Genomic DNA, 16,907 nt, shown 5'->3' with positions numbered 1-16,907 from the left:
TTATAATAAAATGTTGGCATAGTACCTTGAGCTTCATCATCGAGTCTTGGCATAACTTGTCTCCCCGAGCTGCGGAAACCTCATCGATTCCAATCAGTTTGGCCTTGTACCGGACCCCTTCACCTTTAAACCTCTTTATCAAAGTGGCTTCACTGCGATCCTGACCTAAAAAGAAAGAAAAGCAGGATTCGGATATGTAGGTGTTCAGGACCCACTGACTTTAAATATCCACAGTTTCAAGACTGGTTCTCTGGTTTACCTAAGTTCAAGGAAAGTCAAATCATTGGATCACGTACAAAAGAATGAGGACACTCCTGGATGCAAATTCTGGCTCTATCCTTCCAAATTCTCAGGAAGATTACATGATTTTCTCTAAAATTGTGTTTTCTCAGGCAGAAACAAAGAAAAAAATTAAAAAGTAACCAACCACAAAGTGGCATGAAGATTTTAAAAAGCCAGATAACACATATAAAATACCCAATATGGAGTCTGATGCACACTAGATTGTCAACAAATGATCATTACCCACTACAAGTTTATGTCTGACACCCTTGTTAGAATAGTATTAGCCCTGAGTCTCTCTGGTATTTCCAGCATTTAAAATGACTTTGGCCAGGGTCCAAGACCCTCCTTACACCCAATTCTATGGGCTGTTTTATAAGGAGGCTCCAGAGTAATTGTTTTGTATCAAGTAATGACCCAGGGTCAATTATCAAAGAATGGTTTTACAATATCTATTCTGTTAACTCATGTGTGCACAGAAATAACCTTCCACACTCGGTACGGTGCCTCCATAACTTGCAGTGGGATTTCCCAGTAATTATTAGCATAATATTTTGCTATGACACATCAACCAGAAGCTCAAACACATCCACTTAAAATAAAGACAGTAAAGTTACTGTGAACAGAGTATGTGTTTCTTGTGAGATGTTTTATAAACTTTATTCCCATTCTTCACAGCTCAACCATATCCAGCTCCCAGATGAAGGTCATGGAATTCAAATAGCTTGTCCATATTCACACAGTCAGAAGAAACAGAATATATAGGAATTTGAATCTCTCTAACTTCATCAAATGTCCATCAGAGGAGTCACAGGTTGGGGCATTGTTCCTGTGGTTCTTTTTTCTTTTCTTTTTTTTGGGGGGGTGAGGGGTCACATATGGGATCTTAGTTCCCTGATCAGGGATCAAACCTGTACCCCCTACACAGAGTCTCAGCCACTGGACCACTAGGGAAGTCCCAAACATGTGGTCCTTAAGCCTGGAATGCCATAGGCTTCTGATATTCATCTCCTGGAACATCATGGACTTCAACTTCTGATACCGCCTCCATCATGCCTTCTTTCATCTGCTGGAAATACAGAGGTGAGGATATCAGAGATAATTCAGCCCATTTCTCTCTATCCACATGATGCACGTATTGAGGCCCTTCTATTAAGCGGGGGTGAGAGTTATTAAAACAGGAAAAAAAACACAACGGTAATAGCTAACCACTGTGTGATGCCTTTCTACTGACAGAACACGGCATGCATTTCATTCATTGATTCATTCATCCCTTACTGAGCATCATCTCTGTGGCAGATGCTATTACTTACTGGCAATAGATGAATTAGACAAAGTCTATGCCCCTAGAGGCTCAAGTTTTTGATGACTGCAAACAAAAATATGTAGTGTGTTATGCTAGGTATACAAGAAGCCAAAAACTTTACAGCCAGACATCCTCATGTCAAATCATGGCTCTCACTTGTAAGTCAACTAAACTGTCTGCTGAGCCTCCATCTCCTAACTATTGAATGAAGATTAAATATTCACTTTCAGAGTTATTATGAACAGTAACTTACATGAGATAGCATGTGAATAGCATGCATTCACATGGTAAGTTCTCTATACACGGTAGCTGCCGCCCCTGTTATCAGCTCAGTAAAAGAAGCACCTAGAAGATACAGTTCTGAGAGCAGGAGAGCACAGAGAAGGGGTGTCTGTAGAGTTAGTCCTGGACCTGTCGTCCCCAAATCCCACTTGATATTTTTTCTACCGCACTCTTGCTGACTCCTGGTATATTGAAGTTTCTGAATTAATTCCAGTAAGCAAATATAACACATGGATGATTTGTCTGAATGTGTAATCAATGTAAAAATTAAGCCTCTGGGATCAGTGAGGGCAGATGTCAGAGAAAAGCTAAGAACAAAAAGAATAACACTTGCCATGATACACCCTATACTGACATCTAGCTGTGGGCACTGTAGGTCACCTCTCTCTGCATTGCTAAACAATATTTAGTAGGAGTGGCCTATGGTTTGATCTATTTCTTGGGAAGTTTATCTTACTCTTTCTTCAATTCCTGACACTATTTCAATCACTAATGACATCTCTTTGACTATCTGGAACTTCCTCTAAAGTTTAACTATAATGGCAATACCAGGTAGTATTTATCATGTTATGTACAGCACATTATATTCATCAATTTGTTTAGTCCTTAAAATAATCCTAGAGGTAGGTACTCTTACCCAGATCTTATAGACTAGGATCTAAATTGAAGGTCTGAGAGGCCAAGCAACTTGTACAAAGCCAATGGGTGGGACCTGAACCTAGATCTGTCTGATGCCAAAGCCCATGCTTGCGGTTTGCTTATGGTCTATGTCTTCAAGCTTGTTCTTTTAATTATGATTAATTGTTTCTCATCTATCCGACTTCCCTATAAAAGTGTCAGTCATTCAGTCATGTCCAACTCTTTGTGACCCTATGGACTGTAGCCTGCCAGGCTCCTCTGTCCATGGAATTCTCCAGGCAAGAATACGGATAGAATAGAGTGCGTAACCATTCCCTTCTCCAGGGGATCTTCCCAAACCAGGGATCAAACCTGGGTCTCCCACATTGCACGCAGATTCTTTACCATCTGAGTCACCATGGGAAGCCCTTGAGATGATACTTATACAAAAACTCACCTCACCCAAATCTTTAATATACTGGCAGCATTAAAACGCCAGTGGAAAGATGGCTTGAAAATGGAACATACACATTCCAGACTCCAGGTCATGTCCCAAAAATGTCCATAAGTCAGATACAAAGACAGCCTTAAGAAACATTTGTCAGGGCACAGAGCTCTGCTGAGGAGTACACTTTGTAAGAGGAGGCAGAGCGAGATCAGGTGAATGAGGGCAGAGATTAATAAGAAAATATTAGGCCATTTAGAGGAAAGTAGAGAGTCCAATTTAGATTAGGACCCAGGGCCAAGCTAATTTGTATGAAGGGCACTTATGCAGTAGATAATCCAGTTTCTCATTAAATGCTCTACCATTAAAAGGGTAATTTTTCATGAGCACATCTTGAGCGAGGTCTCAGATATATAAGTTAAGAAATAAATAACAGATACCAGAGCCATAAGGCTATTCCTTCAGGGGCACATATGACTTGAGGGTGTTGAAGGGAGGGTCAATCTTCACGCATCCGAAGTCATCATGAATCCCCGGCTTAGTCGGCTGAAAGTACCACTGACCCTCTGTTTTTGGATGGGCAAGAGAAAGGCCATGTGTTTAAGGAAAATCATCTGTCATCAAGCATTTATGATATCGGTCACTGAGCCAGAAGTTTTACATGCAATCTTTTATCTTTATACCTGCTTTTTGAGTTTGTCTTTGTCATGAGCCCTATTTTATAGAAGATGACACCAATGCCCAAAGCCAAGGGCACTGCCAGAATTTTTTTAGGTAACAGCTTTGCTGAGATTTAATTCCTATACCATTCGATTCACCATTTTAAAGTATACAGTTCAGTGGTTTTAGTACGTTCATAGTTATACAACCATCACTGGTAGCTAATTTCATAAAATTTTCATCAACCCAGAAGGAAACCTGTGCTTGTTCGCAGTAATTCCCTATCTTCCCCAAACCCATCAGCCCTAGACAACCACTAATCTACTTCCTGTCTCTATGGACTTGCTTGTTCTGGAGGCAATTACATTTCACACAAATGGGATCATGTAATATGTGGTCTTTTGTGACTGGCTTCCTTTGCTTAGCATCACATTTTCAAGATCATTCCATGTAATAGCATGTATCATTATTTTGTCTTTTTCTTTCTGAATAATATTCCATTGTAAGGATATACCACAACAGTTGGTGGACATTTTAGCTTCTATTTCTTTAGTATTATGAATAATACTAAAATGAACTATTTTTGTACCAGTTTTTATAGTCATATTTTTCAATTCTCTTAGGATTATACCTAGGAGAGAAATTGCTGGGTCATACAGTAACTCTGTTAAAACTTTTTGAAGAATTATCAAACTGTTTTTCCAAAGTGGTTCTACCAGTTTAAAATCTCACAAAGTATGAGGGTTCCAATTTCTCCGCCAGCTGTTCTTGCCAACATCTCTTATCGTCACTGTTTTTAGTCATCCCAGTAGGGGTTTCATGATATCTCACCATGGTTGTGTTTTGCACTGTCTGCAGGACTAGTGATGTTGAGCATCTTTTCATGTGTTCATTGCCCATTTGCCTATCCACTTTGGTGAAATGCCTATTTGAACATGGTATGCTAAATTTGACTCCACGTCTTAGGCAAAATGCCATGCTTTTTTAACCATTAGGCTATGGGGCCTCCTGTGACCTGTCACAGCACTAACTACTTCTCACTTTGTGCCACGGTTACTTGAGTAGATGTCATATGGAGCTTGTTGTAAATTGCAAGATAGCTTACTGCTAAGACAGGCACAAGTACATACACCTTGCCTGATATTCTCGTATCTTGTCTGATTTAATCTTGTAAGGTTACTGGAAGGACGTGCCATCATTATTCAAGAGGAAGAAACTAAATCCAGAAAGGTAGCTAAAGTTATTTCAGTTACGGCTCAGAACAGAGCCTCATCCTGTGATACTCTGAGGCCTGAGCTCCTCCATGGGGAGCCCTGAGCTCTGGATTCAGATGACCTGAGTTCAAGTCCCAGCTCTCCCAGCCCTGCCGTAACTGCGTGGCCTTAGGTAAGTCCCTTTACAAGGTCTTCCACAGCATCTTTCTCTGTTCAGTGTAGAAAAGAACAGTTGCTCCCATATACGGTCACTGTGTAGGTCAACGAAATGCCACACAGACAGTATGGAGGAGAGTGAGGGGCAAACAGTAAGAGGTAATCAATGTTGGCTGCTGCTATCTAGATGCTCATATTCCCAGTGTGTCTGGGACAGTCCCTGTTTATACCTTATGTCCTGACACTGCTCTACAGCACCCCTCATTATTCTGAGAAGTATCCCAGTTTGGATGATGAATTGTGTGGTCACCCTAATTATATTATCACCATCTGTACACTGTACTGCCTCGGCATGTTCTCTGTGCAAGGCACTGCAGATTCCTGTGGCACCTAGGGGAGTGAAAAGTGTCTCTTCTCTGGTCTGGAAGCCACATTTCAGAAAGAGACACAGATAGCTTTACAAAATGTTGAGATGATCAGAACTGTGAATGTCATATAGAGCTGAAGGGAGGAGAAGTTGTTTCTGCTTGACGGGGAGAGGACAAGCAACCGCTGCAGAGGTGAGATGACATTTGAGGAAGGATTGTAAGAAGCAGAGATTCAACAAGTAGAAAAGTAAGGAAGAAGCTTTCTAGAGGAATTAAGATTATGGTAATATTCAAAGCCAGGGAGTAGTCATGTTAGACTGAGTGTTTCTCAACCCTAGTTAAGTTTTATTTGTTTGCTTGGATTTGTTTCTTTTATTTAAACTTTTATTTTATATTGGAATATAGTTGATTAATAATACTGTGACACTATCAAGTGTACAGCAAAGTAACTCAGTTATACATATACATGTATCTATTCTTTTTCAAATTCTTTTCCCATTTAGGTTGTTGAATAATGTTGAGCAGTGTTTCCTGTAGGTCCTTGTTGGCTATCCATTTAAAACACAGTAGTATTTAAAAGTCACTCCCAAACTGCCTATTCCTTCCTCCCACCTCTCCTCCCTGGTAACCATAAGTTCGTTCAACGGTTTCTGTTCGGTAAAAAGTTCATTTGTATCATTTCTTTTTAGATTCTGCATATCAGTGATATCATATGATATTTCTCTTTCTCTGATCAACTTAATTCCCTCAGTATTATAATCTCTAGGTCCATTCATGTTCCTGCAAATGGCATTATTTCATTTGTAATGGCTGAGTAATATTCCATTGTATACATGCACATCTTTTAGACATGTTTTAGAATTATCTTGGCAACTTTTTCAAATACTACTCCATAGATTTTTAGTATATTGATCTGGAGTGAGCCTGAGCCAATCAATATGCTTGCAAAGCACTCTGTTTAAGCACACAGCTCAAGTGATGCTAACAAAGGCTGGAGGGACTTAATCAAGAAGAGTTTTAGAAGTCAAGCCAAAGCTTTTGGGCTTCTTTAGACCACAGGAGCTATTAATGCTATGGTCTGTTGTGAGGATAGATTAGATTAAAACAGTAACAATAGTGTAGCAACATTTGGAGAAGTATAAAACTCTCATTGATTCTTTATTGGTTGATAGATCATTCATATTCAAAAATATATATGTGTATGTGTGGTGTGTGTGTGTATAGTGAGTGATCACTATAAGTTCTAAGGTGCTAGAGATATAGTAGTGACCAAAATATAGAAATATCTCTGTACTTACAGAGCTTACATTCTGGTAGAAAAATCAATAGATTATTGCAGTCATTTTCTAAGTATAGTTTAATTAAGAACTGCCCATTTAAAACACACACACACCCCACATACACACAAAAAACAGGGATTCCTAAATCCCACCCATTCAGATACTGAAACTAGTGGCAGAGACCCAGCAAATTGAGTTGATTCAGATACTAGTAATCCTGGAAGTTCACTAGGAACAGAAAGAAGTCAAACAGCAACCTTCTTATGCAGAAAATTTCCTGGGAGGTGCTATTTCTCAAACTGAGCCCTCAGAATGAGAATTTCAAAACAAAGTTTTGCCATTTAGAACTAATACTTAGAGACTCTAACCATGGCCAGAACTGTATGGTTGCACTTTGTAGAGCTCAGTTTACTGTTTCACATTAAATGTGATGCTGTCCACATATTTTGAGTCCAGAGCCAGAAATTCAGAGAGGTCACGTAGCTTAAATTGACTCATCTAGGTAAGTTTCGTGCATTGGAGAAGGAAATGGCAACCCACTCCAGTGTTCTTGCCTGGAGAATCCCAGGGACGGTGGAGCCTGGAGGGCTGCCATCTATTGGGTCGTACAGAGTCGGATACGACTGAAGCGACTTAGCAGCAGCAGCAGCAGGTAGATTCTACAGCGAAGATTTAAACTCAGGTCTGCCTAAATCCACAGAAGCAGGGTCTCTGGGAATTTTTTTAGTTTTTAAAATCACATCTCTATCTGTAAAATATTTTTGAGCATACAACTTTAAGATAGGTATATATTCAGTATAATTAAAATTAATATCCTTAACATATCTTACAAAGCCCTGACAAATCTGGTCCTTGTTGAATGCATGGCCTCATTTTTGGACCACCCTCCCCTCTACTTTTCACATTCTCGCCACAATGGCCTTCATCCTGTCTCTCAAAAAAGCCATATTCTGAGCAAATGTCTGCTGGGCTCTGCAGTTTTGCACCTGCTGTTCTTTGGCCCTTGAAGCCACCACACCCCCATCCTCATCCTGCCTCATCCCCCTAGCCCCTCCCCACTTCCCTTTGACACCTGAAGTCTCAGCACAATGCCACAGGCCCAGGATTCTCTATCCCAGTGGTCTATCTGGGAGGTCCCCTCTGAGATGTGACCACAGTACTCTCCTGATAAGCCCCCTGCCTTCTTGCAACAAATTAATCTCATTTGTAATCATCTGTTTAAATTCCTCCTTCTCATCCCTCTGGGAGGTCCAGAAAGCCCAGGACTGTGTTAGATTTGTTAGCCAAGGTATCCCTGGAGACTGGCGTTTTCCTAACAAACAGACCCATTTTCACTCAATTCCCTCACAGCATCTGACACAGCACTGTGGCACCTCAGCGACTTTGTCTTCAAGCCTGTTTCTTTCTCTACACTTTCAATCCCTGTGGACGGGGTGCGTTCTCTGAACATAGCATGGTGCCAGGCAGAGAATGGACCCACAGTTCCCAGCTCTACTGAATAACTGAATACACGAATACAGTTATTTATTGATTCAAAAGAGGCCACTGACTCCCAGAGTCTGGATCACTCTGGGGAAGTGGACAGGGTCACTATAAACCCCTTCCAAACAGACTTTATCTCCAATCCACTGCATGAGCGCGGGTCACTAACTCTTCAAGGAATAAAATCCCTAATGGGAGGAAGCAAATGTCACACCTGCAGTTAAGTTCACTGTTGCCTTTGCTTCATGCCATTAGGGGAAGAGCATTCCTCAGTCTCATTACAACCTGCTCACCTCATAACCAGGAAATGACCCTCTGAATTGAGATGGAGACAGTGCTGAGGACACCCAGGAAGCTACCTATTTTGAGCAGGCCTCAAGGATGCTGTCAGGAAGAAGACCACGTCCCTGTGTTGGAGCAGAAGGCACTCCCAGCTTGGAAGTCCCACACTGGGAGTGACCTTGTAGAAACATCAATAAAAACGAGCCCCTTGGCCAGAAGCCTAGATCACAAAGAAGCAGGCAATTAGCATTTCCTGCGACACTGAGGCAGAGAGCCCACAGAATTCACTGGAGTCATAATCGGTCTCCCACTCCAGGCTGTTCACTCAGGACAGCTAATGGCCAAATAAACGATATTTCACACCCACGATTGTTCTCTCTTTACCTCCCCCACGCATCCTAGATTATAATGATCATGGCCACAGAAAGCCAAGCAAGAGCCAGGATTGTTTTTTCTACTGTGGGCAGTCTGGCTGTGAATTCTTCTAACTTTTGACAGTTACCGTATTTCTCTGTCTAGCAGAGGTCAACACCAACATATTTCTTATGTTAAGCTGAACGTTCAATTCTCTTTTTTAGATACTTAAACACCTAAGGAGGTGTCTTAGTTCAGGCTGCTATAACAAAATACCACATACAGGGTGACTTAAATGGCAGGCATCAATTTCTCCCTGTTCTGACATCTGTGAAGTCTAACAGCAAGGTGTTGGCATACTTGACCCTCGGGAAGGTCCTTTTTTTTGGCTGGCAGATGGCTACCCTCTTGCTGTATCTTCACACAGTGGAGAGAAAGAGCAAGTGAGAGAGCTCTGATTCTGTCTTCTTCTTCTTCTAAGGGCATGAATCCCACCAATGGGGCCCCACCCTCATGACCTAATCACAACCTAATTATCTCCAAAAGGCCCCACTTTCAATGTCATCTCATCAGAGGTTAAGGCTTCAATACATAAACTTTTGGAGGGTGTCGGGGGAGGAGAGACAAACATTCATTCTGTAACAAGAGGCTGGAATGAGGAAGGAAAAGGGAAAAGCTGGATGACATTTGAAAGCAGGTGTGTCTGTTCCATAATCATAAACTACTTAATTGAAAATTGAGAACCACCTTGGAGGCAGACTGCATCCCACTGAGAAACGAGGGAATGGAGGTCAGAAGGGAAGTGAGGTCAATGGTATGGAATACAAGGCCACGCTGCTAGTGAGGGGCATGGGTGCCTAACTCCAGGGTCAGAAGGCACTGCAGTAGCTCTGTGCCTACCTGTGTGTGTGCGATTCCGGGGTAGTCATTCAACTTTTGAGTGTTAGTCTCCATCTGTAGAACGCTATAGTTATTTGTAGCCCTCTCTAGGATACTCCTTATTGCCAAATTCAGACTTAAATTGAAGAAAGTAGGGAAAACCACTAGACCATTCACATATGACCTAAATCAAATTCCTTATGATTATACACAAGAAGTGAGAAATAGATTCAAGGGATTAGATATGATAGACAGAGTGCCTAAAGAACTATGGTCAGAGGTTCATGACACTGTACAGGAGTCAGGGATCAAGACCATCCCTATGGAAAAGAAATGCAAAAAGGCAAAATGCTTGTCTGAAGAGGGCTTACAAATGACTGAAAAGAAGAGAAGCAAAAAGCAAAGGAGAAAAGGAAAGATATACCCATTTGAATGCAGAGTTCCAAAGAATAGCAAGGAGAGATAAGAAAGCCTTCCTCAGTGATCAGTGCAAAGAAATAGAGGAAAACAACAGAATGGGAAAGACTAGAGATCTCAAGAAAATTAGAGACACCAAGGGAACATTTCATGCAAAGATGGGCTTGATAAAGGACAGAAATGGTATAGACCTAACAGAAGCAGAAGATATTAAGAAGAGGTGGCAAGAACACAGAAAAACTATACAAAAAGGACCTTCATGACCAAGATAACCACAATGGTGTGATCACTCACCTAGAGCCAGACATCCTGGAAAGTGAACTCAAGTGGGCCTTAGGAAGCATCACTATGAACAAAGATAGTGGAGGTGATGGAATTCCAGTTGAGCTACTTCAAAACCTAAAAGATGATGCTGTGAAAGTGCTGCACTCAATATGCCAGCAAATTTGGAAAACTCAGCAGTGGTCACAGGACTGGAAAGGTCAGTTTTCATTCCAATCCCAAACAAAGGCAATGCCAAAGAATGTTCAAACTACCACACAATTGCACTCATCTCACATGCTAGCAAAGTAATACTCACAATTCTCCAAGCTAGGCTTCAGCAATACGTGAACCATGAACAACCAGATGTTCAAGCTGGATTAGAACAGGCAGAGGAACCAAAGATCAAATTGTCAACATCAGCTGGATCACTGAAAAAGCAAGAGAGTTCCAGAAAAACATCTATTTCTGCTTTCTTGACTATGCCAAAGCCTTTGACTGTGTGGATCACAATAAACTGTGGAAAATTCTGAAAGAGATGGGAATACCAGACCATCTGACCTGCCTCTTGAGAAATCTGTATGCAGGTCAGGAAGCAACAGTTAGAACTGGACATACACCAACAGACTGGGTCCAAATAGGAAAAGGAGTACGTCAAGGCTGTATATTGTCACCCTGCTTATTTAACTTCTATGCAGAGTAAATCATGAGAAACGCTGGGCTGGATGAAGCACAAGCTGGAATCAAGATTTATTGGAGAAAAATCAGTTACCTCAGATATGCAGATGACACCACCCCTGTGGTAGAAAGTGAAGAACTAAAGAGCCTCTTGACAAAAGTGAAAGAGGAGAGTGAAAAAGTTGGCTTAAAGCTCAACATTCAGAAAACTAAGATCATGACATCTGGTCCCATCATTTCATGGGAAATAGATTGGGAATCAGTGAAAACAGTGTCAGACTTTATTTTTTTGAGCTCCAAAATCACTGCAGATGGTGACTGCAGCCATGAAAGTAAAAGATGCTTGCTCCTTGGAAGAAAAGTTATGACCAACCTAGAGAGCACATTAAAAAGCAGAGACATTACTTTGCCAATAAAGTTTTGTCTAGTCAAGGCTATGGTTTTTCCAGTAGTCAAGTATGGATGTGAGAGTTGGACTATAAAGAAAGCTGAGGGCCAAAGAATTGATGCTTTTGAACTGTGGTGTTGGAGAAGACTCTTAAGAGTCTCTTGGACTGCAAGGAGATCCAACCAGTCCATCCTAAAGGAAATCAGTCCTGAATACTCATTGGAAGGACTGATGCTGAAGCTGAAACTCCAATACTTTGGCTACATGATGCAGAAAACTGACTCATTTGAAAAAACCCTGAGGCTGGGAAAGATTGAAGGTGGGAGAAGGAGACAACAGAGTATGAGATGGTTGGATGGCATCATCGACTCAATGAACATGAGTCTGAGTAAACTCTGGGAGTAGTTGATGGACAGGGAGGCCTGGCGTGCTACAGTCCATGGGGCTGCAAGGAGTTGGACATGACTGAGCTACTAAACTTAACTGAACTATGGTAGTTGCTTCCTTGGTGGCTCAGTGGTCAAAACTCTGCCTGCCAATGCAGGAGACAAGGGTTTCATCCCCAGGTCAGGAAGATCCTCTGAAGAAGGAAATGGCAACACACTCCAGTATTCTTGCCTGGAGAATTCAATTCCATGGACAGAAGATCCTGGCAGGTTATAGCCCAAAGGGTTGCAAAAGAGCTGGACGTGTCTTAGTAACTAAACAACAATTAGAACATTTGGAAGGATTTGGTGAGATAATACACATTTTGCTCTTAGCACACTCCCAGGCACATGGCAGTCTTTCAATAAATATTTACTGCCTTCCTCCTCCCCAAATAATCTATTTCACATTAAGCACCAGTGGCCCAAAGCTAACCATAGCAAAGTCACACCACTTTAGAAGTTATGGTCCCAGCTGTTTGGGATTTTTTTTGTTTTGGTTTCCTGGGAATAAGGTTGCAATTAGGAACAGGAAGTTCCTTCCTGAAGGCTATAGGGAGATGACCTTACAAATTATTAACACAGTATCCAAACAGAGAACTCCTCCCTTCTTCTGCATATCTCCCTGAATTACTAGGCCATTCATCTTGATGATAAGAAAATTTCAAAGAGTTCCCCACCCCCAGCCTACCAACATCATTCTGTCCATTGCTGAGAAAGCTCTATTGTTTGTTAGGTTGTCCGATTTAAGAACAGATTGTGGGGAGAATCTCAGGGGCCCAGGAGCAGAGACAACTTATTTTATTTAGAATTCTATCTTGCAGTTATCCAGGTATTGATTTGCAGTGGACAAAAAATTATGTATGCTGATTGTGTAGGGGAGAATGCTGATTTTTCTGTAATTAACAAGTGGGGCAGTGAGCAGAATAAGGGGAACAACACACTGTTAAAAGGCACTTTTATGAATATGGTTGCTGTCATCATTGCTAAAAGGTAAACTAATTAAGAACTAAAATAAGTATTCAACCTATAACTCCTACAGGCATTTTCTTTAAAAATCCTCCTCTCTGGTATTTTTGGAAATATGCTCTCCATATAAAGGACATCTAGAGAATGGGGCACTAAGATTTCTACAGATTCTAATGTGAGGGGCTGGCCATCTGCATTTTCAAAGCTTGACTCCTAGGCAGAGTCAGATTAGGAACCACACAGGAACAAGGCGGGTCCTTTAGTGAAACATACGTGAGCCAATTCTTATGCTGGGATAATTGGCCCTTCTTTCATTTTCCTGACAGAGGTCTACTAGTGCTTGTTTTCTTTCTGCCAGGTGTTCATTTAACAAATCTATTACAAACATTGTATGACATCATTAATAAGCTCAATAACAGCTGAAAACAATCATTGGGCACGTCATGCCACTCCGACAGATCCTTAAACCAACAATTTCCTGCCAGCGCTCTTTCAAACCCCGTTTTCAAGTTTCTGTGAAGGACAAGTGCAGAGACCATCATGCTAAGTCAGTGTGGGGTGTGACTCGTACTCCTTGCGGCGACTCCTGCTGCCGGAGGGCATGTTGTGGCAGGAAGAATCTGGGCCCAGGAATCCCCTCACTGGACTGGCAGCTGCTTCCACAGGGCTCGCGTGACCATCCTGTGCATCCCAAGCATCTGGCACAGTCCGGGCATCGAGTGGGTACTCAACAGATACTTGCTGAATAAAGATACACTCAGTAAGGGAACTTGCTCTCACTAATCCAGAGTTTTCAATATTCTCTCCCAAACACACAGACATAGCCTTTTATAACTTTGGAAAGTCAAGTTTAAGTTCTCATCATGATGCCCAAAGTCTCAGGTGCTATTAATCAGGTTAGCAGCATTGCAAACCCAGCAATGTTTCTCAATCAGAAGTCAGGCATGTCAGTCATATCTCCATGTAAGAAGGAACAGTGAGATGGAAAAAAAAAATTGAGATCTTCTGACTTAAGATTATAAAGATATTCATAATCCTCCATTGCTGAGTCCTGAAGTCCTCCATGAAGGTGTACCAGCTTGGTAGATCCTGCTAACTTGAGCCTCTTACAAGGATTAACCATCCTGGCCTCTAATCTGAAGCTTTCTCTCTTCTCACTTGCTTACCAAGAGCCTGAAGACGGCAAACACCATTTCTTCTCAGGTCTTTGGGTAGCTGGGTGTGTGTCTTCTTCTTAGTGGCCATGGGGCAGAGAGGGTAAAACCAGCGTGTGCTGCCACCGTGTGTAAGGGAAGGCACCAGGTGTGCAATATTTTATCTCATGCTGATGCCACAGTGCAAGGCATAGAATGTGCTTTAAACAATGTGTATGCTCCCCTTCACTGTTCTTTTATTCCTCACAACCACCTAGCGTGGCATGCATTCTTAGTCCCTTCTTACAGACGAGAAAATAGAGGCTCCAGGAGGTAAAGTTTGGCCTAAGACCACAGAGCTCGGAAAAGGTGGAGCCAGGAGTGATGGAAAATCAATGGAGTTGAAGTCAAAGTTTTAAGGCAAACAGGTAGATACAGAGAACAGAGTAGTGGTTGCTAGAGAGGAAGAGGTTAGAGGGAGGGTAAAATGGGTAAATGGAATCAACTACATGGTGACGGATGGAAAGTCTTAGTGGTGAACATGTTGCAGAGGATATAGAAATGGAACTGAAAGGTCGAGCACATGAAAAAGTTATATATTGTTACAAACCAATGTTACACCAATAAAAAAAAACTACAAAACAAAACAAAACAAAAAAACCCCATAAAAGCAAGAAAGAAACAAAAAGCAAGGGAAGGGCAGGTCTAAATCCATAGCCATGGAGTTCATTTTTGATTCTGTTATTTGCAAAAGAAAGGGTCCTGTTATGGTTGCAGGGCTGCGGGGATGAAGGCAGGTCGGGATGATGCACCTAAGGGTGGGGAGGGGCAGGATGATGAAAGGGAAAGAACAGAGTTCAGGGGGGACTTGTCATTCGAAGGCTCCTGGCCTGCAGCAAGTCATTTCATCTCTCCACAGAAGACAGTTAACAATGTTCCTCCTGCAGGATTACTGGAAGAACTGTATGCCACTGTAAGGGTAAAGCAGCTAACAGAGCCGAACACTTCCTGGCTCACATCATATATTGATAATATTTTCACTTTCTTTCCTGTGAACTGCAGTCTGCATGTGGTGAGACCCAGTTTCTGGTCTGAAGACTCCTCCCCCAGGTGACATGCTGACCCAGGAAGGCTCTTGGGTAAGCTGCTCTCAGAGAACTGTCTACCACCAAAGAGTCCCTCACCCAAGGCCAGGTTCCCCTCATCTCACTCCATAGCCCCACTAAAGCTTGCATCCAATCAATAACTGGCTGATTAGATGGGGTTGAATATGAAGGCCCACAGCCCAACCCTCCACTGGGGAAGCCACTGAAGGCAGCTCAAGAGCTCCCTGGGGAATGGTGGGGGTCAGCTGAGGCCTTTGGTGCAGCTGCATCAGGGTCAACTCCTCCCTCTGCCCAGCCCTGCCACCCACACTCCTCATCAGCACTGACTCTGAAGGCACTTCCCCAATAAGCTTCCTAAGCAAATCTCCATCTCCACCACTGGTTTCCTGGGAACTTGATGGAAGACAGTACAAAAGCAGTGCATTTGAGAGAAAGCATTCTGATAGATGATACAGAGGAGTTCTTGACATGGAGATGCAAGCCAGCAAGTGTCTGTAATAACCCAAGAGTAACAGGGAGAGGGCTTGGGGTGGGGGTTGGGGGAGCAGCACTCAATGTCCCAATAATGTAACCAGGTCTGATACTCCATGAGGCTAAGCCTAATCAAAAGGGCAAATCCAGGGCTAACACTCACCAAATGCAACTCAAAGGCCCCTGGCAAAGCTGTTTTGGGTAGCTGAGTCTGTAGGAGTCAGCTGGGTGATCTCCCATCCAAGGGCATCCCTGCCACCACCAGAACTGGGAGGTCCACTGGGGTTTGCTTTTCTAAAGTTCACAACTTGTCTCCCTTTGGCAAATGTATATGATAGCAGATACTGCGCGCTGCTACTGCTGCTAAGTCGCTTCAATCGTGTCCGACTCTGTGAGACCCCATAGACGGCAGCCCACCAGGCTCCCCTGTCCCTGGGATTCTCTAGGCAAGAACACTGGAGTGGGTTGCCATTGCCTTCTCCAATGCATGAAAGTGAAAAGTGAAAGTGAAGTCGCTCAGTCGTGTCTGACTCTTCGCAACCCCATGGATTGCAGCCCACCAGGCTTCTCCGTCCATGGGATTTTCCAGGCAAGAGTACTGGAGTAGGCACCTACCCCTGGGAGCTGATGACAAGTGAAAGTTATCTTGTTTTCCAATGAAAAATAACAGATATATTTTAACACTTTTTCTATTTCCATTCTTTAAAAAAAAAAACTTTTTTTTTCCTTTTCAATTTCAAAGCAAACATGCTCAAAATCTTAAAATCTGGAAAATGCAAGAGAGGAAAAAGAGGGCAAGTTATCCAGAATTCCTTCCAGGGATATCTATGGTTGCATTTGAGGATATGCCCTACTAAAATTTCCTAAGTGTACACACACAAATGTACATTTCTCAAAAATGTTTTCATACTGTACATCTGCAGTTTGCTTCTTTCATTAGGCAGGGCAGTACATCTTTTCTTCCATATTGATATTTTTTTGTAACATGATTCTTAGTGGCTGCCTAATATCTCCATTCTATAGACGTGGTGTAATTTATCTAACCAACTCCCTATCATTGGACAGTTAAGATCTTTCCAATTAAAACAGTGCAAAGAGATACAATATTGAGAATTTCTGCTGAAGACAGGAGGAAGATGGATTTTCCCTGTGAGAGCAGCTTCATGGAATCTTTCTACATGTATCAACGATGATGTTTCATTATTTCCCCCTACCCTTCTGCTCCAGAGAAGTGTGGGCTCAAACAGACAAGTGCAAATGTGAAAACAAATGCAAGATTTACCTCTCCCAGAGTTTTTCAGGGGAAGAAACAATGAGGGTGAAGGAAGGAAGTCTGATTTGGATCACACACGAATCCCTTGTAAGCTCTGAACATGCTGCCCATGGGAAGCCAGGTGACTGAGATCAGAGCAAGAAGCAGTGGAGTCAGCTTTAGTCAGTAAGCTGAGGTC

General features: G+C 42.3%; 1 protein-coding gene across 2 annotated transcripts in view; it reads right to left on the bottom strand.

The window, feature by feature from the left end:
• DAB1 (DAB adaptor protein 1) overlaps positions 1-16,907 on the bottom strand; it is a 295,796-nt gene that overhangs the window by 148,087 nt on the left and 130,802 nt on the right. For both annotated transcript variants that reach the window (XM_068965481.1, XM_068965482.1), the window contains exon 2: positions 26-165. In XM_068965481.1, coding sequence (XP_068821582.1) covers positions 26-165 — 140 coding nt within the window. The remainder of the gene's footprint in view (positions 1-25; positions 166-16,907) is intronic.

Source organism: Capricornis sumatraensis, chromosome 2 (assembly GCF_032405125.1).
Source record: "Capricornis sumatraensis isolate serow.1 chromosome 2, serow.2, whole genome shotgun sequence".
Lineage (NCBI taxonomy): Eukaryota > Metazoa > Chordata > Mammalia > Artiodactyla > Bovidae > Capricornis > Capricornis sumatraensis.
This window is presented reverse-complemented; position numbering and strand designations above follow the sequence as displayed.